The sequence below is a fragment of the Ursus arctos genome, unplaced genomic scaffold, assembly GCF_023065955.2.
Source record: "Ursus arctos isolate Adak ecotype North America unplaced genomic scaffold, UrsArc2.0 scaffold_16, whole genome shotgun sequence".
Classification (NCBI taxonomy): Eukaryota; Metazoa; Chordata; class Mammalia; order Carnivora; family Ursidae; genus Ursus; species Ursus arctos.
Genome location: NW_026622830.1, coordinates 49132529 through 49159601, shown reverse-complemented (window position 1 = coordinate 49159601; position 27073 = coordinate 49132529). Strand labels below are relative to the sequence as shown.

Genomic DNA, 27073 nt, shown 5'->3' with positions numbered 1-27073 from the left:
GTGGCCAGCCTCACCCCTCTGGAGACCTCATGAACCCAGACTCTGCACAGGCAGTCTGAGGATCAGGCTGACATACCTGTGCTTGGCCGGGGTAATAAATGCCTTCATTATCCCGGACCACCCAGCTAATATTTTATCTTCAATATGAATGCCTCACTCCACAAAGGCCCTGTTGTTCTCACCCTTAGGCTGTGGCAAAGCCTGACCATAATCTCCCTGTTCCTAAAGGACTCACAGGGCTCAGGTTCAAACTTTTGTGAGCACTTGCAAAATCCTTTGGGAAATCAGTGTAGTTTATAGCAGTGTCTTATGCCACACCTCTCAGGCTCATCTGCCCCACTTAGCGGATTTCCAAGTGAGCCCGTGCACCACACAAAGAGTGGCCCCTAGCGCCTGCCTCTGCCCACGTGTCAGGGCTGACTCAGGAGCTCAGGCTCCCACCTTACCCCCTTTCAGCCTCGGCCACCCCTCTTGAAAGGACTATGTGCTCTGCACACATCGCAGAGATACGGGAGGGCACAGGAAGGAAACCCACTGAACTAAAGAAGCTCATAAACTATTGACCTCCTTCCATCCTGCCTCCATATACCCCGGAAGAGAAGAGCAGGAGAGGCCTGCCGATGTGGACAAAGACCTGCCCTGGCTGTTTATCTTCCTGACAATAAAAAGGCCTCCTCATTGTAGCCAAACTGTTGCTGAAAATTCTGTTTTCACTGGTGAAACAGATAACTTTTGTCGAATGGCCCGCTGGCTCCTTGTTCTCAGTGTGGTCCGTGGACAAGCAGCCTCGGCATCTGCTGGGAGTATGTTGGAAATGCAGAGTCTCAGGTCCCTCCCAGTGTTACTGAATCAGAATCTGTATTTTCATGAGATCCTCAGGGGATCCGGGCCTAAGATGATGTCTCAAAAAACCACTGTTGAATGTTCCCCAAAGAGAAAGCTAATCAGCACCTTGGTATACCAAATGGGGAAGGCATGGTTGTTTCCTGGGCCTTTTTGGCAGTTTCTAGCATTCTAGAATTCCATAAAGGGTTGATTCTCCAGTGGCCCTGATGGGAATTTTTCTGGAAGAAGGGAAAGAACACCATCCTTGCCGGGAAATTGAGCAAGGACAGAAGCTATGCATGGGCCCAACAGCAAGAGCTCCAACGCGCCAAGGCTGATCCCCTGCTCTAGAGCTCTCTGCTGTTCTTATGCTAGATCCCTTTGTGTCAGGTGATGGGATGGGAGATTGTTCTTGCTTCTGTATTGCTGTAACCCGTCCTCTAAGATTCACTTTTGTTGTATCCCAAAGTTTTGGGACCCATGTCTTATCGTTGTTCTTTACTTCCATTTAATTTTTACTTCATCTTAGAATTCCTGCTTGAATCACTAATCGTTTGGGAGAATGTTCTTTGACCTCCATGTATTCATGGTCTTCCCTGGTGTTTTCTTGTGGTTGATTTCTAGTCCATAGCATTGTGGTCAGAAAAGATGCATGCTATGATTTCCATCTTTTTAATTAGTGGAGACTTGTTCTGTGGCCTAATAGTGATCTGTTCTGGAGGACGTTTCATGTGCACGCAAACGGAATGAGTGTTCTGCTGTTTTAGGACGGGATGCTCTGCATGCGTCTGTTAAAAGCAGTGCATCACCCAAAGCCACTGTTTCCTTGTTGATTTTCATTTTGGATCAAGTCCACATTAATAGAAGTGGGGTGTTAGAACCCCTACTGTATTGCATTACAGTCAATTAGTTGCCTGCTGTTTTTTATTAACTATTTTTTTTTTTTTAGATTTTATTTATTCGACAGAGATAGAGACAGCCAGTGAGAGAGGGAACACAAGCAGGGGGAGTGGGAAGGAAGAAGCAGGCTCATAGCGGAAGAGCCTGATGTGGGGCTCGATCCCATAACGGCGGGATCACGCCCTGAGCCGAAGGCAGACGCTTAACCGCTGTGGCACCCAGGCACCACTTATTAACTATTTTATAAAAGTATTTGAGTCCTCCTATGATGGGTGTCTAAATATTTAAAATTGTTCTATCTTCTTGTTGCATTGTCTCCATGATTATGACACAGTGTCCTTCTTTGTGTCTTACTACTCTTTTTTTTTTTTTTCATTCTGTTTTGTCTGATAGAAGTATTCCTACCTCTGCTTTGTTTTGGCAACCACGTGCATGCTAGATGCTTCTCATCTCCTCACTTTCAATGTGCAGGGGACTCAGTAGGTCTGGGGGCTCAAGCTGAGTACCCAATTTTGGACAAATTGGTGTAAGAGTGGAAACTGAGACTAAGTGTGTAAACTAGAGAATGTTTGAGACATGGACTTCAGAACAACATGGACCTAAAAGTCCCCTTGACCACCAAGGAGAGGGTGGGTTTCTCTGGTCAAGGATATGGGCCATGGGGCACCATCGTGGCTCTGCCTTTAAGTTTCTGCCTTCGACTCAGGTCATGATCACAGGGTCCTGGAATGCAGGACTGCATCAGACTCCCTGCTCCAACAGAAACCTGCTTCTCCCTCTCACACTCCCCTGCTTCTGTTCAATCTCTTACTATCGCTCTCTGTCCAATAAGTTTTAAAAAACTTAAAAAAAAAAAACGATATGACCCATTATCCTGGCAAGAGAGAACCCATCCCTGATCCACCAGATGCCAGCCAGGGAACAGTGGCTACCATGGATCGGACACAGAGCCTGGGGCCTGGAGGGAACTGCTGCTTCAGAAGAACTGCATAAGGAGATGCACGAAGGCTGGAAATCCTGGCTCCTAGGTCAGCATAGATGTTCATGGAACCAGGCTCAGGTGTGCCCTTTAAGGTACCCCTCCCATCTTTTCCCAACACACAAAACAAGCAGGAAAGGGAATCCAGAGATCACTGACAAGAATCCCAGAAAGATTACAAACTTGGTAAACGGCCAACGGGGAGACTGAGGCTGGAAAGTCCTGCCTGCCCTGAGTCCATCTGCAAATTATCTTCCTCTGGCTTTGTCCCCTTCACACGCAGGATTTGATCTCCTTCCGTGTTTTTCCCCACTAGGTGCTGATGCAGTTCCAGAGATTGAACTACAATACGACAAGTTCCAAATACGGGGGCAATACAAAACCAAACACAAAACCAAAAAAGCATCTCAACGGAAGAAGCAGGACACAGTCTTCCTGGCCTTAGAGCGGAGAAAGGCAACCCCAGTCCTGGGGCAGGAAGGAGTTCTGGGGCGTACAAGTCTTAAGGACTCCCACTTTCAGTGGTTGTTGCTATTCCTGGGAAAGTCCCTGCAACCTCTAAATCTCAGGAGTTCTGAGGGGCTGTCTCTGCTGTTTGCCCAAATTCATTGACTGAAATGGACGCGTGCTCTGAGTAAGGGGGATTTGGGGGTGCCCTCCAGTGGCTAGGGAGAAGGGCTGGCACTTCTCCTTCCTCCCACGTACAGTAGCTGATGACTCTGGGGGATTTCCTAGGTCAGGAACGAATATGAGAGTCTGTGCAAGTTTTCCATTACTGCAGGAAGTAAAAGACCCAAACCACACACATGGGCTCTAAAACAAAACAAGGGCTTTAATCTCCTAACATGCAAATCTATCACGGTACTATTTAAAACAACTAAATGGTGCCCCCTACATAAGGAAATAGATGGGGGGAAGGGGTGTGGAGACAATGGGCACAAGGATGCAGCTGCTGAGGAATCCCTGCAGGGCCACTGGACACTTGCTCAGTCCTGAGGTTGACTGCGGCCAGTTCTTCTCCTTCTTGAGTGCTGCTGACCAGCTAGGACCGGGGCTCCAGCTGGCAGGACAGGGTGTAGCTAAGGACAGAGGGACACCTGTGAGTTGCCCAGGAGCTTCCATTCAAGAGTCCCTGCCAGTGTTTGCCCACAGCTGGAGTCTGGCGCCCCGGCAACAAGGCCTGAGGCTGCCCAGGGAAGGAGGATCCCAGGAGTGGCCAGCAGAAAGAGTCCACCCTGAACCTCACCGACCCAGCTCCTGATGGGCCTCACCTCTCAGCCTCGCTGAGCGGCTCCATAGCCTGGAACCAGGCCCAAAAAGGATCCTCGGGCTCTAGGGTGTAATTCTCGGCAGCCACCTGGAGCAGCATGATGTCCGTCATGACTTGATATTCCTGAGCAGAGAGAGAAGCACAGGATGTATAGGGAGCCTGGGGGGGGGGGGGGGAGCTGCAGGGTCTGGTGAGGGTTGAGCACCGGGACCGGGCACCCATCCCAGGTCCTGGCACACATGGCCATCCTCCTCCCTGCAGATTCATCCGGTCTCCACCTGTTCTCAGAGGTGAGTATCAGTAGCCCCTCCTCCGGGAAGTCCTCCTGGATGCCATGCTCTGTCCCCATCTCCTAACGGGATGGGACTTGCACTGCTTTCTTCTCAAGGGATCCCAGGAAATGTGAGGTGGAGGGGATGGAGCCAAGCAATGTTCTTCCCAGGGACATCTCTGAGGCCCACTCCCTACCCTTCCCTGCGGGAAGCGCCACATATGCTCACCTTATTTCTTTTTTGGTGGTTGATCTCATTCCCCTGGAATGCAGACAAAGTCCATCAGAATGAGGCCCCTGGTTCTTAGGAGCACTTGATTCCCATCCCTTCTCATGCTGCACCATGGCCAGGACCCATGAGGGGGCCGTGCATACACAGATAGTGGGCCTGGGATCTAGGCCAGGCTCTGGGGTCCAGAGAAAGGAGGACATGGGGCAGATGGACTGGCTACAGGTCGGGACCCTGCAGCACCACCCTCTCGGAAGACAGTAGGGGAGGCCGAAGCCTCAGGCAGGAAGGGGCTGCTGCGGCTACTGAGGTGCTTGCTGACGTGGAGGGTCCTGACTTCATTCTCCCCCCACGGGCAAACTCACCGGGGGAGGCTGAGGTCCACTCAGACAGACCTCACGCAGCTTTGCCTTCAGGAAGCTCTGCTGCTTCACCAGTCTTCGGCACCGGGAGCCGTGGCCTAACTGCAGCCTCACCTCGCTCATCCCTGAGATGGGCAACAGCCCCCAGGCTCACAGGGTAGCCGTGAGGCTGTCATCAGGGTAGGTTTGCCGAGTCCTGAGAGCTCAGGGCTCAGTACAGGGGCGTTCTGCTCCCAAACCTCCGGATTCTGGTCCCTCCCCCACAATCCTCAGGCTCACCCACCTCCAGATAGTCCTCCATGGCGGTATCTAACATCACCAGCTCGGTGAGGAAAGTGCCAAGGAAAGGCACGACACCCTGTGTCATGAGGGGGAGGGTTGGGATGAGTCCCTGCTCTCTGGTGTCCACAGGGACCCTCCACTGAAAATGCTCCAGCCTCCTAGCCCACCCCAGGGGCTCACGTGGAGCAGCCTAGGACCCTTAGCAGCCTCCCCCCACGGGTTCCCTTTCCCCTCCCCCCCCAGAACATCAGACTCCTCCTCATCACCTTCAGGGCCTGCTTTTCAAAAATGCCAGGGAATGGAGCACTAGGTCGGTCCCTCCCCACCCGCAAAACCCATTCTCTATGGACCACTCTGGACCCTCCTCCTGGTCCTTTTGAAATAAGAATTGTAGAAGCTGTGGCCCCAGAAGCCGCAGCTGGAGTGGGAAGGCCCCCCCCTTCCTGATCTTTCCTTTTTGGGAGGCTTCCAGCCCTCAGGGAGGAGCCCTCCTCCTCCTCTGACTTTGGAGGCCCTGGGCCTCAGGCACACTCACCTTCTTCTGCATCCTCTTCTGGGCTCCCCGGAGGGCCATCACCATGGTGGCAAATCTATTGGATGGTCGCTCCTGCAGGGCCAAGGACAAGTTCCTTGAGACCATCATACCCTCAGGCCACTTGCCCCCACCATCTTGGACTTCACAACCTAGACATCTGACCTAACTCATACTGATCCTGAGGCCCCATTATCCAGGAGCAGGCCGTGAGTGATTCCAGAACAATCTCACTCCAACGTTCACTCCATGTGTGACCTTGAGCTTGCAGCCTGGCCTCCCCGAGCCTGTTTTCTCATCGGGAAACGTGACAACTCCACCTATCTCCCATGGTCTCCTGAGGACTCAGGGTCCTATTACTCTCATCATTGTTGTGGCCCTCAACCCAGCCCAACCCCATCACTGAGCACAGGTCTGTCCTCTGGGCTCTCCAGGTTTGTAAAGGCCCCCACCTGGACCAGCTGTCGACACAGAGAGAGAGGGTGTCTAGGCTAGGGAGTCTGCTTGGACACCACCTGCTTGCCCCCTCGCCGCCAACGGCATCCTCACCTAGGCTGTCGCCACATTCATGACAAAGGCTTCCCCTCCCCAAGGAATGCTTCAGACCATTCCCGACTTCATCCACTCAGGACCCTGTTCCCTCCCACCCCTCCTCTCTTTCCAGACCTGCACCTTCCAGGCTACCTTGATGAGCAGGTTCCTGCCCTGTGCGGTGTCCTTGCTGCACAGCTTTTGAAAGATCCTCAATGGCTTCCTGAAGAGAGGCAAGGGAGGCACGATCAATGGACGAATAATGTGGCAGGGTTGAGTGCGAGTGCCTTTTCTTTGAGAACCCCAGAGTGTCAACCTGCCTGGTTGAGGGTTTCTTCTGGGATCCTCTGAGCACTAAGGTCTTTGTAGGACATGGGAGGGAGCTCTCATGTGGCTCGTCCTGGGCCTCCCTTCCCATATTCATTGAGAAACACTGTTTGGGTCAATTTGGGGTTCAAATGGGCAGAGAACTTAGTGGCTGTCAAGGAAACACGTGAAGAGATTTAATGCAGCTCAGCCCCGTGTGGGACATTTGGCAAAACTGATTTCTAAAGCGGGAGGCATGGTGACCTCCTCACCAGGGAGGCTGAGAGACGCACCCACCAGCCCAGGTCCTGTGGTCGGGGTTTGCCGCCTCCCAGAAGGTCCAAGCTGCCTGAGGGGGAAGAGGACAAGCCTCTGGGAGCTCCCTCGTCCATCCTGGTCCCTCCATGGAGAGAGGCCTACTCACCTGGAAACCTTCCCCCACGTGTTCTCGAGGCGGTGAATGGAGACACTCTGCAGAGCCGAGAGGATGGCACGTAAGGACGAGTAGTTCCTCAGGGTTTGACAGGCCTGGGGAGGGAAGAGAATGGGCTGTCACTTGGGGAGCCGGCACCTGATTGGCTCTCAAGCTTCAGTCCCCCTCAGGGGAAAGCGCTCCTGCTGGAGGAAGCCGCTGTCCAGGGACCTGCCGAAGGGCACACGTGAGGCCCAGAGGAGGAGGAAGATTTTACCTCACTCCAAGGAAGGAGCCAGGCAGAAACGGAGCATCCCAGCATGGGGCCATGCAAGGCGAGGTCAGCATGCCCCTGGACCAAAGAGCCTAGGGACTGCACAGTCCCTAGGGCAAAGACCAGGGCCTTCCACCCTGAGACCTGATCAAGGGAAGAGCAGTGCCCGAGACTCAGGAGAGCACCTCGGCTGGGCTTCCCGTTGCATACCTTGGCCACCTTGATCCAGTGCTCCACCACCATGGCCCTGTCCCGGGCTGTCATGCTTGGGTTGCCAAGGCAGGTGGTGATGACACACTTGGCCACACCGTTGAACTGGGCGACAGTGGCCCGGACTGTGGGTGCCAGGTGCTCATTGCCAGGCTTGTTGCGCTTGGACCAGACGGAGCCCAGGCACTGATGGGGCAGCAGCTTCTTGAACAGCTCCTAGAGAACAGGCGGACCTTGGTTCACCCAGCCATTTCCCATGCAAGACTCATGTCCTACGTAGGGGTCACAGGTCAGAGCTGGACCTCAGGGAGCTGAGAATCTGGCCTGAGCCTGGTTGGAGACCGTGGATTTCATTCCACTGTTTTTCCCTGAGGGAACCCAGTACACAATGACCCAGGAGCAAACAGAGCAAGGGAAGGAAGGAGGGCATTGGCACCCTGATCATGCTCAGGAACTCCCAGCTCCAGGTGGCACTGCAAGGTGGTCCAACCCAAGGGGGCTTCTTCCCCTCCCCTCCAACTGGTCATCCCCCTGGTCCTTCCCCCCTTTCAGATGCACATTCTCACACGGGAGCTGCAACCACACGTTTTTCCGTCTGCCCTGTCCTCATGGACACATCAGATGCCTAATCAACGCTGAGGGTACTCATCCTCCAAGGCACATGAGTGGGTGACCCATGGACTTGACTGAACACAGGGAGCTGCCCTCCTCCACCCACGGGACCAGGGCCTGCCCATTGGTCTCTCCATTCTGGCTCATTTCTTCTCCCTAGTACCTCCGTATCAGTGCTTATCAGGGTCTCTCGCTACAGTCCGCAGCTGGACAGTGAAAGCTTGGGGCTAAGCACCTTGATGGGTTGACAGGGTTGGGAAGTGGTGGAGCTGAGATTTGGTCCCAGACCATAGGAGTCCACATCAGGGAAAGGCAGGTGTGGGGCAGGTGAGAGCAGAAGGAAGGCCTGCCCCTGGCCCACCCTGAGAGCCCAGCTGCTCACCGCATCCATATACGTGAGCTGCTCTGCCACCAGCCTGGGAGGGAAGTCCAGGAGGTCGGGCTTCTCCTCACCCAGCTGGTTCTTTGGGGTGACACAGCGGTGGCAGGAAGCCTCTGGGGCCGCGGTGGGCTCTGTGGCTGTTGCCTGAGTGAAACTTTCTAGCAAAAAGGGTGGTCCAGCTGACTGCTGCTCAGCACCCGGCACACATGCAGAAGATGGGAGCACGGGTTGCAGTTCTGGAACAGCTGACGGAGGGGAGGCTGGCTCTGACACCGCAGGTGACAGTTGACACAGAGCTGGGGTCGCCTCTAGCTCTATAGGAGGCCCTGTTCCTGGCTCTGCCGCTGGAAGGAGCCCTGGAGCTGGCACTGGGGCAGGAGACAGAGAAAGGTTCATCCACATCACTGACTTTCCGGATGCCTTTGCAAAACCAGGACAGACCCCATGGCCTTGAAAGGAATACCCAGCCCATGAACCGCATCCCAGTTAGCCTTCCCAGCTTGCCATCCCCCTTACCCTCCACCTCTGCCTCAGTGAGCGCCAGAAGTTCCCGCTGCATCAGGAGAAGGGGGACATGGTTTGTCAGGTCCCAGGCATGCCACTTCAGAACCATGGCCCCATGCACATAGGCCACCTTGATCTCGACACGGTCACAGCCCAGGGACTGATAGATAGCCTGCAAATTCTGGTCAGGCCAGGTACCCAAGATGGGAGACAGGGTGCTGGGGAGAGTCATATGTGGAGCAGAGTCAGAGGCCTGGCCTTGCATTGCACATGCTACTCCCACAGCACCGTTCTTTCTGTATGGGTCCCAGAGGATGGCCCCAGCCCCCTTCCAACCCCTCTCTAGCTGCCCTCGTATTGGGAGGCCTGGTCCTCCTGAAAACCTGAATGAGTCTGGTTTTTCCACTTCTCCTCTCCTCTACCTGGCCATGGGCCTGGTCTACTCTATCCTCCATGCACACCAGTATCAAGGCTCAGGTTGGAGGCAGATTTGTGAGTGGTCGGCTCAGCACACCCTCGGTTCTTGGCCCCGGTTGGGGTGGTCAGCAGGGAGGGGCAGGCAGAGCAAGTTGGGGCCGTCAAAGGGATGGGTGTTTCAGGCACCCACTGAGCCCAGACTGTGCTCTGCCGCCCAGAGGGCCCGGGACCCCCTCCACAGCCTTCTTTGACTCATTTGCTTCTTCACATGAAGCCCCCCAGATGAAGCCCACCCACTGGAAATCAAGAGATCGGTGAGATCCCTGGTTCGGCAAATCCCTCCCCAGCCACCACCCCTGTAGTCCCCCACCCTGCTCTGTGGAGGCAGCCAGCCCTGCTTCTGGACCCAAACCCCTGTCCCAGTTTTACTTGATCATTTCATCTGTCCTATGATCCAGCTCTTGGTGGATCCTTTCAAAGCTAGAGGAGGCTACGAAGATATCACATCTAACAACCATTGGACATGCATGCTTAGGGTGTGCAGAGTGCCTATCTGACCCTCTGACTAGAACTGAGACCCAGACACTGTATCTCCTCTGTCCATTCACATTCCTAGGTGCTTAATATACATTCTTGAATGACTACTTCCCAGCCCGCACTTTCCAAATCCTGAGTGGCCCGTGGGCTGGTCTGCCTGCTCCCAGTGTGCCCCTGAGCTGCTCACACAAAGGACAACTACCAGAACCATCTAGATGGAATCTCAGAAGTCCTTTGCACATGGGGAAACTGCCTGCTTTGCATTTCCTTTCGTCAACCCAGAAGGGCCACCGGCCTGTGAGGGTTGCACTTGAGAGCTTCTTGACCAGAGAGAGAGAACTATTAAGCAAGAAGATGCCCAGCACGTCCAGGAGCCCTTTCTACAGAGCCAAGCACCAGAGTAGCCCGTGCCATGTTTCCTCCCATGATTTCCTACAGTAACTGTATGAGGTTCATCCTCTTAACCACCCCAGTTTTCAGAAGAGGAAAGGGAAGGTCAGAGAGGGGTAGGGCCATTCCCGAGATGTACACCCAGTAGATGGGAGGCTCACCCTGTGCTGTGCATGGGGTGGGCACTCACCGATTGAACTGCTGGCCCAGGACCTGTGTGGCTGAAGTGAACATCTCGTACATGCAGAAGATCGTTGAGGTGGTTGAGATGCTCCCATCTGGGAAGGATGGCACCAGGGACTGTACGAAACGCTCCATTGTGCCTTCTCGGAGCCTCAGCATCGTCTGGGCCTCATCCAGGGACAGGGATGATTCCTTTTCCCACCAGGTAGAGAAGGGGGGTGTGGGGGGCAATGGAGTCAGCTTCAACACCACGAACCACCAGGATGATCAGGGTCTGGTGCTCAGACCAGAGAGTCCCATCCCTTCGGGAACTTGTGCAAGAAAAGGGACTTGAGGGCCCACCCAGAAAAAGGCTCTAGGCTTGAAAGTACAATTGCCTTTAGGGGTGAAATGAGAAAGCATTGGTCACTTCAACACATCTTGTTAGCTGAGCCACCACAGCCTTTCTCTCTCTGAATAGGCTTTATTAAGAACTGTATGCCTTTGAGTCATCAGTCAACATCCCTACTGCAGACAGGAGAAAGCACAGGCTTAGCATCTCCAACGCTGCTCGAGATCATAGACGTTGGGCCTGAGAACTGTCCAGAGCATGGAATGCATGGCATTTCCCTAGGCTGCTGCGGCCTGCTCTGTTCCTAAGGTGGGGAGAAAGGTTCAGGGGAAATCCACCTTCCTCGGCAGGCCCCAGGGGAGCCGGTTGTTTCTAGTGTGGGTTCTGGCCTTGCCGTGATCATCTGTGGGTCCTGAGATTGGACATCAATCTGGACCTGTTCTCACCCCAGACCAGCATTGGATGCTGTTGTGGGCCGAGGCACCTGCTGCTTGTCAAGGGAGATGGAGTAGCTGAGCCTTTGGAGCAAGCAGCTCCTCAAAGATGGCCTGGATTGAACTCTGAAAAGACAGAGTCCACTACCTGGGCCAGGAGGCATCAGAGGCCTTGCACCCAATCCGTGCTTGAAAGGCTGAATCACGGTGGCAGACAACCTCCCATACGGAGGTCCAAAAAGACATATGAGGACACAGCTTGTGACCCGGGGGACATACAATGAGTCGATGTGTTCTGAGAGGTGATACGTTACAGAGGAACATATAGAATGGCTTCATCCCACCGTTCCTTTTATGTTCAATCACCCTGTGTGGGGTGAGGATTCATAAGGCCTTGGACACGTTCTCCAAGGACAGTGGAGCTGGGTTCTACACAGGATGGCTGGGGTGAGTCAAGAAAATACTCAAAACAGTAGCAAAATGCAAAGACACTCATGGCTGTGGGAAAAGTCACACAAAACAGAATGAAACAGAATAACCCACGCCCCAAACTGCAAAAAACATGAACACTATTCTCTACCATTCCCACCTATGTGAAGAGTGTCTTCCTACCTTCTCCCACAGCTGGTGGTGGAGGTGTGGATACTGGGATGACTTTGTGGTTGGGCCTGCGGGGCACTCATGTGGAAACACCATGGGAGGGCCCCAGGTTTGTCCCCATATTTGTGTGGGGGCCCTGGGTGCGTGGAACCCTCTTCCCATTCTCACCTCAGAGCGGCACTGATCCTGGGTGGCCTGGTGCACCTGCCACTTGTCTAGGGCGTTGTAGTTGAAGTCCCAGACCAGCTCTTCGATGACCTCCTGGGTGCAGCTCTGAAAATGCAGTGCCCCATAGACATGGGGTCAAGAGACATTAGTGTCCTCCCGGGACATTGCCACAAGGGGCCACCCGCATTAGAAATCCTGTTCTCCAGTTGAGGCAAAGAGGGGCAGCTGAAAAGACATCGAGCAAGGACGTAGCCGGATGAAACTCTAGAGCTCGTGATTAACATCGAGGTAGTTGAGCTTGGTCCCCAGTGCTCAGCTTCTCATCCCGCCTGCTATGACCTGGGGTGTGAACATGAAAGATGGGCCAGGCTTCCAACACCTGGCAGCTTCCTTCTGCCCAGGAAGGGTGTGTCCCACATCCTCTGTCCCCTTCTCTACACATAGACAACCAGCCCCCCACCCCAACACACACACAGGGACACACATAATGAGGGGCAAGAGGTGTGGGCCTGCTGAGGTGACATCACAGTTGTTGCCTGCTCTCCAGTGGGCTGCCCTGAGCTGCCTCGTGTTACCTGTTGGTGTCTCCTGCCACATGTCCAGAGGGCTCGGAAAAGCGGGCTGAGCCGACGTCTACAATTATTTGAAAGTCTCTCTCTCTGGGCTTGCCTGGGCCCAGAGACCCTGAAGGGAGGAAGGCAGCAAGAGAACATCCTGTTCTCTCGAACGTCTCCACTCAAGTGAGCTGGAGAGCAGGTTGTCTTTTGAATCTGGGTGCCCGGTTACCAGAGTTCTAAGTTCAGTTGGGGCCTATCACAGAGGAAGTGAGGTCACTCTTTCAAGATTCTAATCCCTGGGACCATGTGTTCAGTCAGACCTATCCAGAGCCCCTTCTTGGCAGTTGACTCCTTAGCTTTCTCCCCCATGTCATCTCCTTAACTGGACACAATGAGCCAAAAAGGCCATAGCCACCACTCTCTGGAAATGGAACTAGGGTCTGAAGCTTCAGGAGGCAGAGCTGAATTCAGACCTTACGTTCTGTGTTTCTTTGCGCACTTGTGTGTCCTGTGTCATTGTGTCTCTCACGTAGTCCCCACTTTCCCAGCCTGCAGTGTGTGGATCAGGCTAGAATCTACTTCCTTGGGACATCCTCGGGTGTCTGTGGATAAGAGTATTTATTACATGTGTGGGGTGGTCCCCTGTGTATCTGAGGCACAATTTTCAAGATGGAAGAATTACAAGAAGGGGTGGGACTTGGCATGGAGGGCCGCTCAGAAGAGGCCTGGGTTCCAGCCCTGTAATACTGCAACTGTCACTTTCCCTCTTGGCCTCATTTTAAGGTGGGCACCATGATGGCCTGGAAAAGCAAGAAGATGCAGGCATTGTCATCCTCTGTAGTAAAACCATGCAATTGTTTCCCGTTATATGAAGAACGAGACCCCGTTACCTCGTTTGGGTCTATGAGGGGAGTGGCTTTCACCATGGCTCCCAGGGATCCTGACCTGTGGTATAGGCATCAGACTGTAACTGCTAAGTGGTCAGTGACTGGCTTTTGACCCACAGGACATATTCAACGTGATCAAGTACCATGCCTAGAGCTTCTCTACATGTCATGCAAAGAGTTTCTCACTCCCTAGTTACTTTCCATCATGTTCCACTACTCACTCCTTCCCTTTCCCTTCTTCTTCTCTCTCTCTGAACCAGAACCAAGCACTGATGTTTTGAGCTGCCATCTACAGAGGCTCACAGGATAGAGAACGGAGGCAGTGCCAAGGCCAAAAGACACACAGGAACTCAGCTTCTGAGTCCAGATGGCATCCCGAGTCACGTGAGCCAACTTATGACAAAATCCTCTTCCAGTATGGCCCTGGTCACAGCCGCAGCCACTGACACACCTTGAGCCTGGGGAACCATGCTAATTTGGGCCCGCATTCTTCACCCACAAATACTGTTAGAAATTAAAGCGATGCACCTGCACATGCAGGGTATCAGGGCAATGCAGTCCCGGGGCAACTCTAGATAAGTAACAGTCTCCCAGGCCTCAGCATCTGTCCCTGCCTTCCTCCCTCCCCTCTGCTCTCCTGCTAGTGTCCCTGCAGCCACCCTGGCTGCCTTTTTCACTCCTCTGGCCAAACTGGCTTCTGTTATTGAGTGTCTGCAGCACAAGTCACTTCTTCCTGAAACGCTGCTCCCTGACGTGTGCAGGCCTAGCTCCCTTTGGTCAATCTGTTCTCAGCAACCTCAGCTTCAGTGAGGCCTTTCATATCTTTCCATGCAATGACTCCCCAGCCTTCCTCCGTAGTACACTTCATTCCTACTACAGAGCGCTTGCTCTTTTCTTTCACGTGCGTTCTCTTTGGAGCTTTGGTCCATGTGTAGACTGGGAGCTCCTAAAGCAAAGGAGCCCTAGGTAATTTCAGCTCCGCGCATGGGCCCAGCAAGATACCTGGCATAGGGCAGTGCTCAGTGTGTAGTTACTCAATGAACAATTGAGAAGATCTTGGAGCCCACCTCCCCTCTTAAGCACCTAGACTGCAGAATGCTACTAAAACTTTCAAGCTGTTTCTGGGCAGGGGCGACAACCACAATGGCCTCTGCCTGACTCTTCCTGCTCCAGTTCCTCCAGCAGAACTCACCAGGTACCATGGACAAGGAAGCGCCCTGCACCCAGTTCTCCAGCTCTGGTGGCACAGCCCCATGCAGGCACACCAGCAAAGAAAGCCATGCCTTTTCTCGGGGGTCCTCAACGCAGTGCCTTTGCAGAGTCACAGAGCAAAGGAGCAGGATCTCTATTTTTCCCTTCTCTGTGGAATCTGAGACAAAGAAGAGAAAAGGAGGAAGACTAACTCAGAAAAAGAGATCAGATTGAAGTAACCAGAAGCAGAGGGCAGAGGGGGTACAGGAATTGAGTGAATGGCAAAAGGTACAAATTCCAGTTTCAGATCAATAAGGAATAGGGATTTACAGTACACCCCAGGACTACAGTTCATTACTGCTCTATGGTGTATTGGAGAGGTGTGAAAAGAGCAAGTTCTGAGAGTTCTCATCACAAAGAAAAACCTCTCTTTCTTTTCTTTTAACTTCATTTTTGTATCTCTAGAGATGATGATGGCGGCGGACTAAATTTATTCTGGCGATCGTTTCACAGTATACGAAAGGAACATCATTACGCCAGGTATCTTCAACATACACAGTTCTGTATGTCAAATGTATCAAAACAACTGGAGCAAAAAAATATTTTAATATTCATAGAGAGCATCAGGAAATTGGACGTGGTAAAAAGAATGTCACGTAAACAAAACTGAAAACAGCAGAACCGAAAGCCAGTAGGTTATCCTAGGGGTTAAAATCTTCAAGCCATTGGCATAGAAAGTCGATTCTGAAATTGAAAATCAGTGAATTAAAATTAAAGCAGATGAAATAGAATTTTAAAATGTTGTTCCATTTAACAATTTGTCAAAGAATAGAAAGTCTTAATAAGTGACCTCAGATAGTAACTTTTGAAAAAACTGTTCATGTTTTGGAAAATTCTGATTGTAAGCTTCCAAGTGGGCACAGAATGAGAACATTTTGTTTGATCAAAGTCGCCTCATGGAAAATGGCTGAAGCAAAATGTCTGAGATAGGACCTAAACGAAAGGATATAAATGGCTAGACGAAATTGTCCCGAGTTCGTTTCTCCGTATTTGCAGTTTACATTTATTTTCATGTCGTTAAGTCCATTAAGTTCATGGAGTACATTCTAAGTGTGTTCCATGCATTAATATGTTTGAACAACCTCCCTGTAACCCAGCTTCACATCTCATTGTATCTTGTAAAACTCAAACTCTATACCATGAATCAGAAACTTCCAATGACCGCCTACTTCCAGCCCTTGGCAACACCATTCTACTGTCTTTGGCAATTTACTCTAGGTAGGTCCTAAGAGTGAAGTCAAAGTGTGTCTTTTCATGAATACTCATCTACTTAGCATAATATCCTCCAGGTTCACCCATGTTGTGGCATATGTCAATGTCTTCTTCCACTTTGAAGAATGAATGCTATTCCAATATGTGTACATACAACATCTGTTCCTCCCTCGACAGATACTTGGATTGCTTTCATGGTTTAGCTATTATGAATAATGATGCCATGAAAATGTGTGTTCAGATATGTCTTCAAGACCATGCTGTCAATTAATTTGGGTATACACCCCAGAAGTGGAGTTACTGGAACACATAGTAAGTCTAATTTTCATTTTTTTGAAACTACCATACTGATTTCACAACTATGCTGTTAAACATTCCTACCACACACATTGAATAAGGCTTCCATCTTCTCCACATCTTGGCCAACACTTGCTCTTTTTTTCCCTTCTGATTGCTTTTTTTTTTTTTTTTGGAAGAGTCATCTTAAAGGATGTAAAATGGTATCTCGTTGCTTTTTATAATTTGCATTTCCCTTAACAATAGTGATGTATCTTTTCAAATTTCTTTTCACGTGCACATCTTTGAGGATATGCCTATTCCCAATTTGCACATTCACGCATTGCATTCATTTTGTTGTCTGTTGTTGAGTTCATGTGATCTCTATTCATTCTGGATATTGAGCCCCTGCCAGATAGACAGTTTGCAAATATGGTCTCCCATCATGTGGATTGTGTTTTTACTTCATTGCTAATGTCTTTAAAGTCACAAAGATTGTAAGTATTCTGAATGTCCTGTACGTGAATTTATTTTTCTTTTATATCCTGTGCCTTGCAGGTCATATGCATTAAAGCACGGCCAAATCCTATTTTGTGAAGCTATGAAAATGAATATTATTGGGCTGCACTTCCGAGATGAAAAAGGTTCATTAGTGGAGTAAGAGAGCAGCATGAACTGGAGAAGCACTGGCATGATGATGGGGTCATGACTCTATGTGATCGCAAGAGGATAGGAATATGTATGATGGGCCAGCATGAGCTGTGTACTGGAAATGGGACCTTGTCCATTTTGTGCAGCACCTATGTGGATGATGGGAGCAGTGAGACATATGACTGGACGGATCCCCGAGCTCAGCCCTTCTTCCAAGTTAGACTTTCATTGCACTCTGATCCATTAACGTTTGAAGAGTTTCTTAATCAGATGAGGGACATAGTCTTACATGCTAGAAGGTGATGAACGTGGTGTGTGGGCGTGTCTGCAAGGAACTCCGTATCCCTCCCATCTTGGTGAGCCACTGTCTGGAGTCCATGGCAAAGAAGGTTAGAGTACTAAATTACACTGGGGTCAAACCAAAGGGGAACAGTATGTCCCTCCTATGCTGAGCTGAAGTCAGGCAAGACCTTTATATGTTTGCTCTGTGTTCCCAGTTCATGGTCCCTAAGTTCTGCATGTTCCTCTCTGGGAGAGAGGAGATGGACATGTTTGAGGGGGAGCTGGAGAGCTGTATCACCACCAGGAATGAGACCGAGAGCCGACTCCCAGTCATCGTGCAAGTGAAAAAATGGGATCAATGTCATCAAAGAGAAAACCATCAGCCACCAGTATTCATGCCGCCTGTGAGGAAATCTTGTCGAGAGGCACTTGTAAGTGATGGAGGGTGCACACCTGTAGTAACTCTGTGGCAAGTACAGATGTTACCTGCTTGAGGTGACCCACCTTGAAGAAACAAAGTTTTTGCCACCCTGTCAAGGGTGCTCGGAATGGACTCGAAGGGCAAGAGGCCTGGAACTGAAAGCATGTTTGAAAGTCTCTTTAGGGTTGAAATGAAAAAGGCAGCATGCCCTGAAAACTGCCTCACCTTGAATAGGCTAGCTCCCTTCATTGCTTGTGGGAAGAAAAGAAATCATCCGGTATTTTTCGTATTGAAAACAAGAAAACACAGAACCTTGGATTTCCGTTATTTTTTTATTGAAATTCGATTAGCCGACATACAGTCCATCCTTATTTCAGATGTAGTGTTGAATAACTCATCAGTTGCATATACCACTCAGTGCTCATCACATCACGTGCCCTCCTTTATGCTCCTCACCCAATTGCCCCATCCCCCCACCCAGCTCCCCTCCAGCCACCCTCAGTTGTTCTCTGTGCTTAAGAGCCCCTCATGGTTTTGCTCCATCTCTGATGGCTTCCCGGTCAGTTTTCCCTCCTTTCCCCTATGATTATCATCAGTTTTCACTCATATGTGGAACGTAAGAAACAGTGTAGAGGATCATAGTGGATTTTCTTTAAAAGGATGTTATTTTCTGTCTTTCCATGTTTGACCGCATTTCACTTTTCTTTAAAAATGACACGTTCAAATGATATGTCCATTGACCCTGGAGGGTTGGGCGTTCTTCACACTTCCTCAATGAGTTAGGACCCTGAACCAGGTGTCAGGAGAACCTCCTCTGTGTTATTGTTCCCCGGGTGCCCTTGTTGGGCTTCAGCTTCCTTATCTGTAATACGATGAGAGATACGAATGCTAAATATTTTCCGAAAGTTGTTCCCGCTCCAAACGTTCGATGGCTACCCATAGTCGAATATTGCTTCATCCACGAGACAAAGGTTAGGAATCGTTATTTCAATTACTTCGTGAAGACACACAACCAAGTAGAATGAGAACACCAGAGGAGCATCGCTCCAATAGGACTTGAGTGAAACTCTGCTCCAACTGCCAGTAGCATAGGACGTTACCTTTTACGTGAACACAGAGGTGGGCCCTGGCCTTTCCATAGAAACAGACTGTCCTTTTGTCTTTGGACATTTTCATTTACCTTTCGTGTGGATTGACGTTCAGCCCGATGAGACCTCATGAGGAAACTCTGCGTATTCTAAGCTTAGATCTCATAGGACCGATTTTTCTTAAGGTTTGAAAGTACACTATAGTTGACAGACAGTGTTATATTCCTTTCAGGTGAACAGCAGGGACTCAATAGTTCTGTACATTACTCAGTGCTCAGCACCATAAGTGTACTCTTAATCCCCATGACCTATTTCACCCATCCCCCCACCTGGCCATCCCTAGTCTGTGCTCTACATTTGAGACTGGTTTTTTGTTTGTTTTCTCTTTGTTCTTTCTTTTTGTCTCTTAAGTGCCACACAGGAGTCAAACCCATGTTAACATAACACACATCGACTTTAAAGCTTACCTCCGTTTCATGGTCTGGATGAAATGTGCTGACTATACCACCACGTTGACTCCACAGTGGCTCCCAGGGATCCCCACCCGTGCTATATACCTCCCTGTCTATCCACTGCCTGGTTGCTAATAGGTTTCTGACCAAGAGAATATGACAGAACATTGTCACTTTCCTGTTACTCTCTTCTGTTCCCTTCCTTTCTTTCCTGTATCCCTGCACTGGGGAAGCAAGCACTGGTGTTTAGAACTGCCCTACATAAAGGCCCACAGAGGAAGGAACCTAGGGAGTGCCCAGGCTAATAGGCAGAAAAGAACTCAAATTCAGGATTTCGCTTAAACCCACTTTGTTGAGTCTGAGCTAAATCCTGACATTAGTCACATCAGTGACTTGGGAGCAAATCTTACCATAGTTGGGCCTCGGGTGAGGCGCAGATTGCATCACACAGAGACCTGGGGGCAGAAACACCCAGTCTCAACTGTGCGGAGATTCCAGGCCCCCCCGAATTGGGAGCTAGGAAATATCACGCTTCAGAAGTGCTAAGCTTTCTAGTAGTGTTCTCAGAGACAAACAGATAGCTAACTCAGTCGACCAGGCTTCGGCACCTGGCCCTCCCATCCACTGCCATCTCTTGTTCTCACCTCCCAGCCTCCACCAGCCACTCTGGCCACTTTCCGAATCTTCTCTGGTCAAACTAGTTTCTGTCTGAGAGATTTGGCCCCAGCGGTGCCCTCTCCCTGACACACTGTTCCCAGAGGTGTGCAGCTCTTGCTCCCTCTTGTCAATCTGCTACCAGCAGATGTCACCATGTGGAGGCCTTCCAGACCCTCCTCTCCTGTGACTCCCTAGCCCTCCCTACTACACTGTGCTGGTAACTGGAGTATAATACCTGCTCTGTTCTTTCACACATCTTGCTTTCAAGGTGTTCTCCATCAGAACAGCAGAAACAACTTGGCCATTTGCAGACTGCACTGGGGCGCACCAACTCACCTGGCACAGGCTGAGCGCTCAGAGCATAGTTGCTGAAAGAAGAAATGGGAAGGTCTTGGGGCCCTGCCTTCCATCCTTGTCACCATGTCCATTCCTGAGCCCGTTATGCTAGCACTGGGATGGGCAATGTGAGAGGCTAGAATGGATATCAAGTGGCCAAGATGTACTCGGCTGCTTAGTGCCTTTTCCAGGTTGAATGCGCTTGGGCGGATGTCAATGTGTGATGCAAAGATCATCATACCTGGTGCCCACTCCCATGGGTCCACCTACATGTCTGTTCCCCACGACTAATTGTCATAAATCTTCTTCCTCCCAGTCCCTGACCAACGAGCCAAATCATCTACCACTGCCACGAGCCAATGTATATTCTTTCCTCAGGCTGCTTTTCTTTCCATACCACCTGAAAGAATTGAAAGAATTTTGAAATGCTCGAAAGAATTTCCCGTCGCTGCATTCTATCAAGACTACCCTGAACGGGGCTGTAGTATATCTGCAGCCACTTTCCATCCTGCAGCCACATCCAAGCCCATTCAGCCATGAACCAACCTGTCTTTTCCCTCCTCTGTCGCCTGGAGCAATATTGGGTCTTCTGCCCGTCCTCTCTGAAGCTCCTCTGGCCCGTTCATGGGGACTTGCGAGGGAGCCCGTGCACCACACACAGAGTGGCCCCTAGCGCCTGCCTCTGCCCACGTGCCAGGGCTGACTCAGGAGCTCAGGCTCCCACCTAACCCCCTTTCAGCCTCGGCCATCCCTCTTGGAAGGACTTTGTGCTCTGCACACATCGCAGAGATACAGGAGGGCACAGGAAAGAAAACCCACTGACCTAAAGAAGCTCCTAAACTATTGACCTCCTTCCATCCTGCCTCCATATGCCCTGGAAGAGAAGAGGAGGAGAGGCCTGCAGGTGTGGACAAAGCCCTGCCCTGGCTGTTTATCTTCCTGACAATAAAAAGGCCTCCTCGTTGCGGCCAAACTGTTGCTGAAAATTCTGTTTTCAGTGGTGAAACAGATAACTTTGGTCAAATGGCCTGCTGGCGCCGTTTGTCAGGGTGGTCCGTGGACAAGTGGCCTCAGCATCCGCAGAGGGCATGTTGGAAATGCAGAGTCTCAGGTCCCTCCCAGTGTTACTGAATCAGAATCTGTATTTTCACGAGATCCCCAGGGGATCCAGGCCTAAGACAATGTCTCAAAAACCACTGTTGAATGTTCCCCAAAGAGAAAGCTAATCGGCACCTTGATATACCAAATGGGGAAGGCACGGTTGTTTCCTGGGCCTTTTTGGCAGTTTCTAGCATTCTAGAATTCCATAAAGGGTTGATTCCCCAGTGGACATGGTGGGAGTTGTTGTGCAGGAAAGGAAAGAACACCATACCTGCTGGGAAATGGAGCAAGGACGGAAGCTATGCATGGGCCCAACAGCAAGAGCTCCAACGCACCAAGGCTGATCCCCTGCTCTAGAGCTCTCTGCTGTTCTTATGCTAGATCCCTTTGTGTCAGGTGATGGGATGGGAGATTGTTCTTGCTTTTGGAGCTGGCCTGTATTGCTGTAACCGGTCCTCTAAGATTCACTTTTGTTGTATCCCAAAGTTTTGGGACGCTTGTCTTGTCATTGTTCTTGGATTCCATGTAATTTTTTTTCCTATTTTGAATTCCTGGTTGACCCACTCATTTCTCGGGAGCGTGTTCTTTCACCTCCTTGTGTTCATGGTCTTTCCAGGTTTTTCTCTTGTGGTTGATTTCTAGTCCATACCATTGTGGTCAGAAAAGATGTATGCCATGACTTCCATCTTTTTGAATTAGTAGAGACTTGTTCGGTAGCCTAATATGTGATCTGCTCTGGAGGACGTTCCATGTGCAATCGAAAGGAATGAGTATGTGCTGTTGGAGGATGGAATGTTCTGCATGCGTCTGTTAAAAGCAGTGCATCACCCAAAGCCACTGTTTCCTTGTTGATTTTCAGTTTGGATCATGTGTCCATTAATAGAAGGGGGGTGTTAGATCCCCTACTGTATTGTATTACAGTCAATTAGTTGCCTGCTTTTTGTTATTAACTGTTTTACGTATTTGGGTCCTCCTATGATGGGTGTCTAAAAATTTAAAATTGTTCTATCTTCTTGTTGCATTGTCTCCATGATTGGGACACAGTGTCCTTCTTTGTGACTCACTACTCTCTTTTTTTTTTTTTATATTCTGTTTTGTCTGATAGAAGTATTCGTACCCCTGCTTTGTTTTGGCAACCAGTTGCATGCGAGATGCTTCTCATCTGCTCACTTTCAATGCGCAGGGGACCCAGTAGGTCTGGGGGCTCAGGCTGAGTACCTAATTTCGGACAAGTCAGTGTAAGTGTGCAAACTGAGACTGAGTGTGTAAACTGTTGAATATTAGTGACAATGGAATATTACTCAGCCATCAAAAAGAACGATTTCTCAACATTTGCTGCAACATAGACGGGACTGGAGGAGATAATGCTAAGTCAAGTCAAACAGAGAAGGAAAATTATCATATGGTTTCACTCATTTATGGAACATAAGAAGTAGGAAGATCAGTAGGAGAAGAAAGGGAAGAAGGGGGGGTAAACAGAAGGGGGAATGAACCACAAGAGACTATGGACACTGGGAAACAAACTGAGGGCTTCAGAGAGGAGGGGAGTGGGGGATTGGGATAGGCTGGTGTTGGGTATTAAGGAGGGCACCTATTGCATGGTGCACTGGGTGTTAGACGCAAGTAATGAGTCATGGAACTTTACATCAAAAACTAGGGAAGTACTGTATGCTGACTAACATAATAAAAAAAATTATTATAAAAGAAATAGAGATGATGGACTTCAGAAAACATGGACCTAAAAGTCATGACGGACAGCAAGGAGAGTGTGGGGTTTCTCTGGTCAAGGATATGGCCCATTATCCTGGCAAGAAAGAGCCCGTCCCTGATCCATCAGATGCCAGCCAGGGAACAGTAGCTATTGTGCATCTGACCCAGAGCCTGGGGCCTGGAGGGAACTGCTGCTTCAGAAGAACTGCATAAGGAGATGCACGAAGGCTGGAAATCCTGGCTCCTAGGTCAGCATAGATGTTCATGGAACCAGGCTCAGGTGTGCCCTTTAAAGTACCCCTCCCATCTTTTCCCAACACACAAAACAAGCAGGAAAGGGAATCCAGAGATCATTGACAAGAATCCCAGAAAGATTCCAAACTTGGTAAACGGCCAACGGGGAGACTGAGGCTGGAAAGTCGTGCCTGCCCTGAGTCCATCTGCAAATTATCTTCCTCTGGCTTTGTCCCCTTCACATGCAGGATTTGATCTCCTTCCGTGTTTTTCCCCACTAGGTGCTGATGCAGTTCCAGAGATTGAACTACAATACGACAAGTTCCAAATACGGGGGCAATACAAAACCAAACACTAAACCAAAAAAGCATCTCAACGGAAGAAGCAGGACACAGTCTTCCTGGCCTTAGAGCGGAGAAAGGCAACCCCAGTCCTGGGGCAGGAAGGAGTTCTGGGGCGTACAAGTCTTAAAGACTCCCACTTTCAGTGGTTGTTGCTATTCCTGGGAAAGTCCCTGCAACCTCTAAATCTCAGGAGTTCTGAGGGGCTGTCTCTGCTGTTTGCCCAAATTCATTGAATGAAATGGACCCGTGCTCTGAGTAAGGGGGATTTCAGGGTGCCCTCCAGTGGCTAGGGAGAAAGGCTGGCACTTCTCCTTCCTCCCACATACAGTAGCTGATGACTCTGGAAGATTTCCTAGGTCAGGAACGAATATGAGAGTCTGTGCAAGTTTTCCATTACTGCAGGAAGTAAAAGACCCAAACCACACACCTGGGCTCTAAAACAAAACAAGGGCTTTACTCTCCTAACATGCAAATCTATCACGGTACTATTTAAATCAACTAAATGGTGCCCCCTACATAAGGAAATAGATGGGGGGAAGGGGTGTGGAGTAAATAAGGCGCAAGGACTGCCCATATGCAGCTGCTGAGGAATCCCTGGAGGGCCACTGGACACTTGCACAGCCCTGAGGTTGACTGCGGCCAGTTCTTCTCCTTCTTGAGTGCTGCTGACCAGCTAGGACCGGGGCTCCAGCTGGCAGGACAGGGTGTAGCTAAGGACAGAGGGACACCTGTGAGTTGCCCAGGAGCTTCCATTCAAGAGTCTCTGCCAGTGTTTGCCCACAGCTGGAGTCTGGCACCCCGGCAACAAGGCCAGAGGCTGCCCAGGGAAGGAGGATCCCAGGAGTGGCCAGCAGAAAGAGTCCACCCCGAACCTCACCGACCCAGCTCCTGATGGGCCTCACCTCTCAGCCTCGCTGAGCGGCTCCATAGCCTGGAACCAGGCCCAAAAAGGATCCTCGGGCTCTAGGGTGTAATTCTCGGCAGCCACCTGGAGCAGCATGATGTCCGTCATGACTTGGTATTCCTGAGCAGAGAGAGAAGCACAGGATGTATAGGGAGCCTGGGGGGGCGGGGAGCTGCAGGGTCTGGTGAGGGTTGAGCAGCGGGACCGGGGACCCATCCCAGGTCCTGGCACACATGGCCATCCTCCTCCCTGCAGATTCATCCGGTCTCCACCTGTTCTCAGAGGTGAGTATCAGTAGCCCCTCCTCCAGGAAGTCCTCCTGGATGCCATGCTCTGTCCCCATCTCCTAACGGGATGGGACTTGCACTGCTTTCTTCTCAAGGGGTCCCAGGAAATGTGAGGTGGAGGGGATGGAGCCAAGCAATGTTCTTCCCAGGGACATCTCTGAGGCCCACTCCCTACCCTTCCCTGCGGGAAGCGCCACATATGCTCACCTTATTTCTTTTGTAGTGGTTGATCTCATTCCCCTGGAATGCAGACAAAGTCCATCAGAATGAGGCCCCTGGTTCTTAGGAGCACTTGATTCCCATCCCTTCTCATGCTGCACCATGGCCAGGACCCATGAGGGGGCCGTGCATACACAGATAGTGGGCCTGGGATCTAGGCCAGGCTCTGGGGTCCAGAGAAAGGAGGACATGGGCCAGATGGACTGGCTACAGGTCGGGACCCTGCAGCACCACCCTCTCAGAAGACAGTAGGGGAGGCCGAAGCCTCAGGCAGGAAGGGGCTGCTGCGGCTACGGAGGTGCTTGCTGACGTGGAGGGTCCTGACTTCATTCTCCCCCCACGGGCAAACTCACCGGGGGAAGCTGAGGTCCACTCAGACAGACCTCATGCAGCTTTGCCTTCAGGAAGCTCTGCTGCTTCACCAGTCTTCGGCACCGGGAGCCATGTCCTAACTGCAGTCTCGCCTCACTCATCGCTGAGATGGGCAAGAGACTCCGACCTCACAGGCGCAGCTCTGAGGCTGTCATCAGGGTAGGTTTGCCGAGTCCTGAGAGCTCAGGGCTCATTACAGGGGTGCTCTATTCCCACAGGTCCAGATTCTGGTCCATCCCCCACAATCTTCAGGCTCACCCACCTCCAGATAGACCTCCACTGCGGTATCCAACATCAGCAACTTGGTGAGGAAAGTGCCAAGGAAGGGCACGACACCCTGTGTCCTAAGGGGGAGAGTGGGATGAGTCACTGTTCTCTGTTGCCCACAAGGACCCTCCCCTGAAAAAGCTCCAGCCTCCTGGCCCATCCCAGGTGACCGCGTGGAGCAGCTCTCGACACTAAGAGAGAGGGTGTCAAGGCTAGGGAGTCTGCTTGGACACCACCTGCTTGCCCCCTCACTGCCAACGGCATCCTCACCTAGGCTGTCACCACATTCATGCCAAAGGCTTCCCCTCCCCAAGGAATGCTTCAGACCATTCCCGACTTCATCCACTCAGGACCCTGTTCCCTCCCACCCCTCCTCTCTTTCCAGGCTTGCACCTTCCAGGCTACCTTGATGAGTAGGTTCCTGCCCTGTGCGGTGTCCTTGCTGCACAGCTTTTGAAAGATCCTCAATGGCTTCCTGAAGAGAGGCAAGGGAGGCACGATCAATGGACGAATAATGTGGCAGGGTTGAGTGCGAGTGCCTTTTCTTTGAGAACCCCAAAGTGTCAACCTGCCTGGTTGAGGGTTTCTTCTGGGATCCTCTGAGCACTAAGGTCTTTGTAGGACATGGGAGGGAGCTCACATGTGGCTCGTCCTGGGCCTCCCTTCCCATATTCATTGAGAAACACTGTTTGGGTCAATTTGGGGTTCAAATGGGCAGAGAGCTTAGTGGCTGTCAAGGAAACACGTGAAGAGATTTAATGCAGCTCAGCCCCGTGTGGGACATTTGGCAAAACTGATTTCTAAAGCGGGAGGCATGGTGGCCTCTTCACCAGGAAGGCTGAGAGACGCACCCACCAGCCCAGGTCCTGTGGTCGGGGTTTGCCGCCTCCCAGAAGGTCCAAGCTGCCTGAGGGGGAAGAGGACAAGCCTCTGGGAGCTCCCTCATCCATCCTGGTCCCTCCATGGAGAGAGGCCTACTCACCTGGAAACCTTCCCCCACGTGTTCTCGAGGCGGTGAATGGAGACACTCTGCAGAGCCGAGAGGATGGCATGTAAGGAGGAGTAGTTCCTCAGGGTTTGACAGGCCTGGGGAGGGAAGAGAATGGGCTGTCATGTGAGGAGCCAGCACCTGATTGGCTCTCAAGTTTCAGTCCCCCTCAGGGGAAGGCGCTCCTGCTGGAGGAAGCCGCTGTCCAGGGACCTGCCGGAGGGCACACGTGAGGCCCAGAGGAGGAGGAGGATTTTACCTCACTCCAAGGAAGGAGCCAGGCAGAAACGGAGCATCCCAGCATAGGGCCACACAAGGCGAGGTCAGCATGCCCCTGGACCAAAGAGCCTAGGGACTGCACAGTCCCTAGGGCAAAGACCAGGGCCTTCCACTCTGAGACCTGATCAAGGGAAGAGCAGTGCCCGAGACTCAGGAGAGCACCTCAGCTGGGCTTCCCGTTGCATACCTTGGCCACCTTGATCCAGTGCTCCACCACCATGGCCCTGTCCCGGGCTGTCATGCTTGGGTTGCCAAGGCAGGTGGTGATGACACACTTGGCCACACCGTTGAACTGGGCGACAGTGGCCCGGACTGTGGGTGCCAGGTGCTCACTGCCAGGCTTGTTGTGCTTGGACC

The 27073-nt window shown here is 51.3% G+C and overlaps 3 protein-coding genes and 1 long non-coding RNA gene across 5 annotated transcripts in view; 2 read left to right on the top strand and 2 right to left on the bottom strand.

Annotated features, from left to right (window-relative positions):
* Positions 1-27073, top strand: part of LOC125281397 (dual oxidase 1-like) — a 385354-nt gene that overhangs the window by 126683 nt on the left and 231598 nt on the right.
* On the bottom strand, positions 1760-9609 carry LOC130543820 (ral guanine nucleotide dissociation stimulator-like). Of its 2 annotated transcripts, XM_057312752.1 has the most exons (8): positions 8378-9609; positions 7384-7599; positions 6912-7015; positions 6335-6404; positions 5654-5725; positions 4475-5194; positions 3976-4097; positions 1760-3783 (listed from the first exon to the last, which is right to left on the bottom strand). In XM_057312752.1, exons 1-6 carry the CDS (start codon positions 8777-8779, stop codon positions 5048-5050), a joined length of 1011 nt encoding a protein of 336 aa, XP_057168735.1. In that variant the 5' UTR covers positions 8780-9609; the 3' UTR covers positions 1760-3783; positions 3976-4097; positions 4475-5047. The 2 variants fall into 2 exon arrangements, with proteins under 2 accessions (XP_057168735.1, XP_057168736.1); XM_057312753.1 differs by having other exon boundaries at positions 3513-4097.
* Positions 9659-25712, bottom strand: LOC130543821 (ral-GDS-related protein-like). Its single transcript, XM_057312790.1, has 5 exons — positions 25164-25712; positions 24799-24831; positions 24303-24424; positions 11942-12046; positions 9659-10600 (listed from the first exon to the last, which is right to left on the bottom strand). The coding sequence occupies exons 1-4, from the start codon at positions 25281-25283 to the stop codon at positions 11989-11991; spliced, it is 333 nt and encodes a 110-aa protein (XP_057168773.1). The 5' UTR covers positions 25284-25712; the 3' UTR covers positions 9659-10600; positions 11942-11988.
* Positions 13329-17796, top strand: LOC130543825 (uncharacterized). The gene is made up of 2 exons (XR_008959460.1): positions 13329-16160; positions 16683-17796. It is a non-coding gene; the product is annotated as an uncharacterized LOC130543825 (long non-coding RNA).

Excerpts from the sequence above, each read along its gene's own strand:
- LOC130543821 (XM_057312790.1), bottom strand. The coding sequence starts at position 25,283 with ATGAGTGAGGCGAGACTGCAGTTAGGACATGGCTCCCGGTGCCGAAGA. Across the intron at positions 24,832-25,163 it reads GTGGACCTCAGCTTCCCCCG|GGGAATGAGATCAACCACTA; the intron begins GTGAGTTTGCCC and ends TCTGCATTCCAG. Across the intron at positions 12,047-24,302 it reads CCGCTCAGCGAGGCTGAGAG|AGCTGCACCCAGGAGGTCAT; the intron begins GTGAGGCCCATC and ends CTGCATTTTCAG.
- LOC130543820 (XM_057312752.1), bottom strand. The coding sequence starts at position 8,779 with ATGTGGATGAACCTTTCTCTGTCTCCTGCCCCAGTGCCAGCTCCAGGG. Across the intron at positions 7,016-7,383 it reads ACTGGATCAAGGTGGCCAAG|GCCTGTCAAACCCTGAGGAA; the intron begins GTATGCAACGGG and ends TTCCCTCCCCAG. Across the intron at positions 5,726-6,334 it reads GCAGGAACCTGCTCATCAAG|GAGCGACCATCCAATAGATT; the intron begins GTAGCCTGGAAG and ends TTGGCCCTGCAG.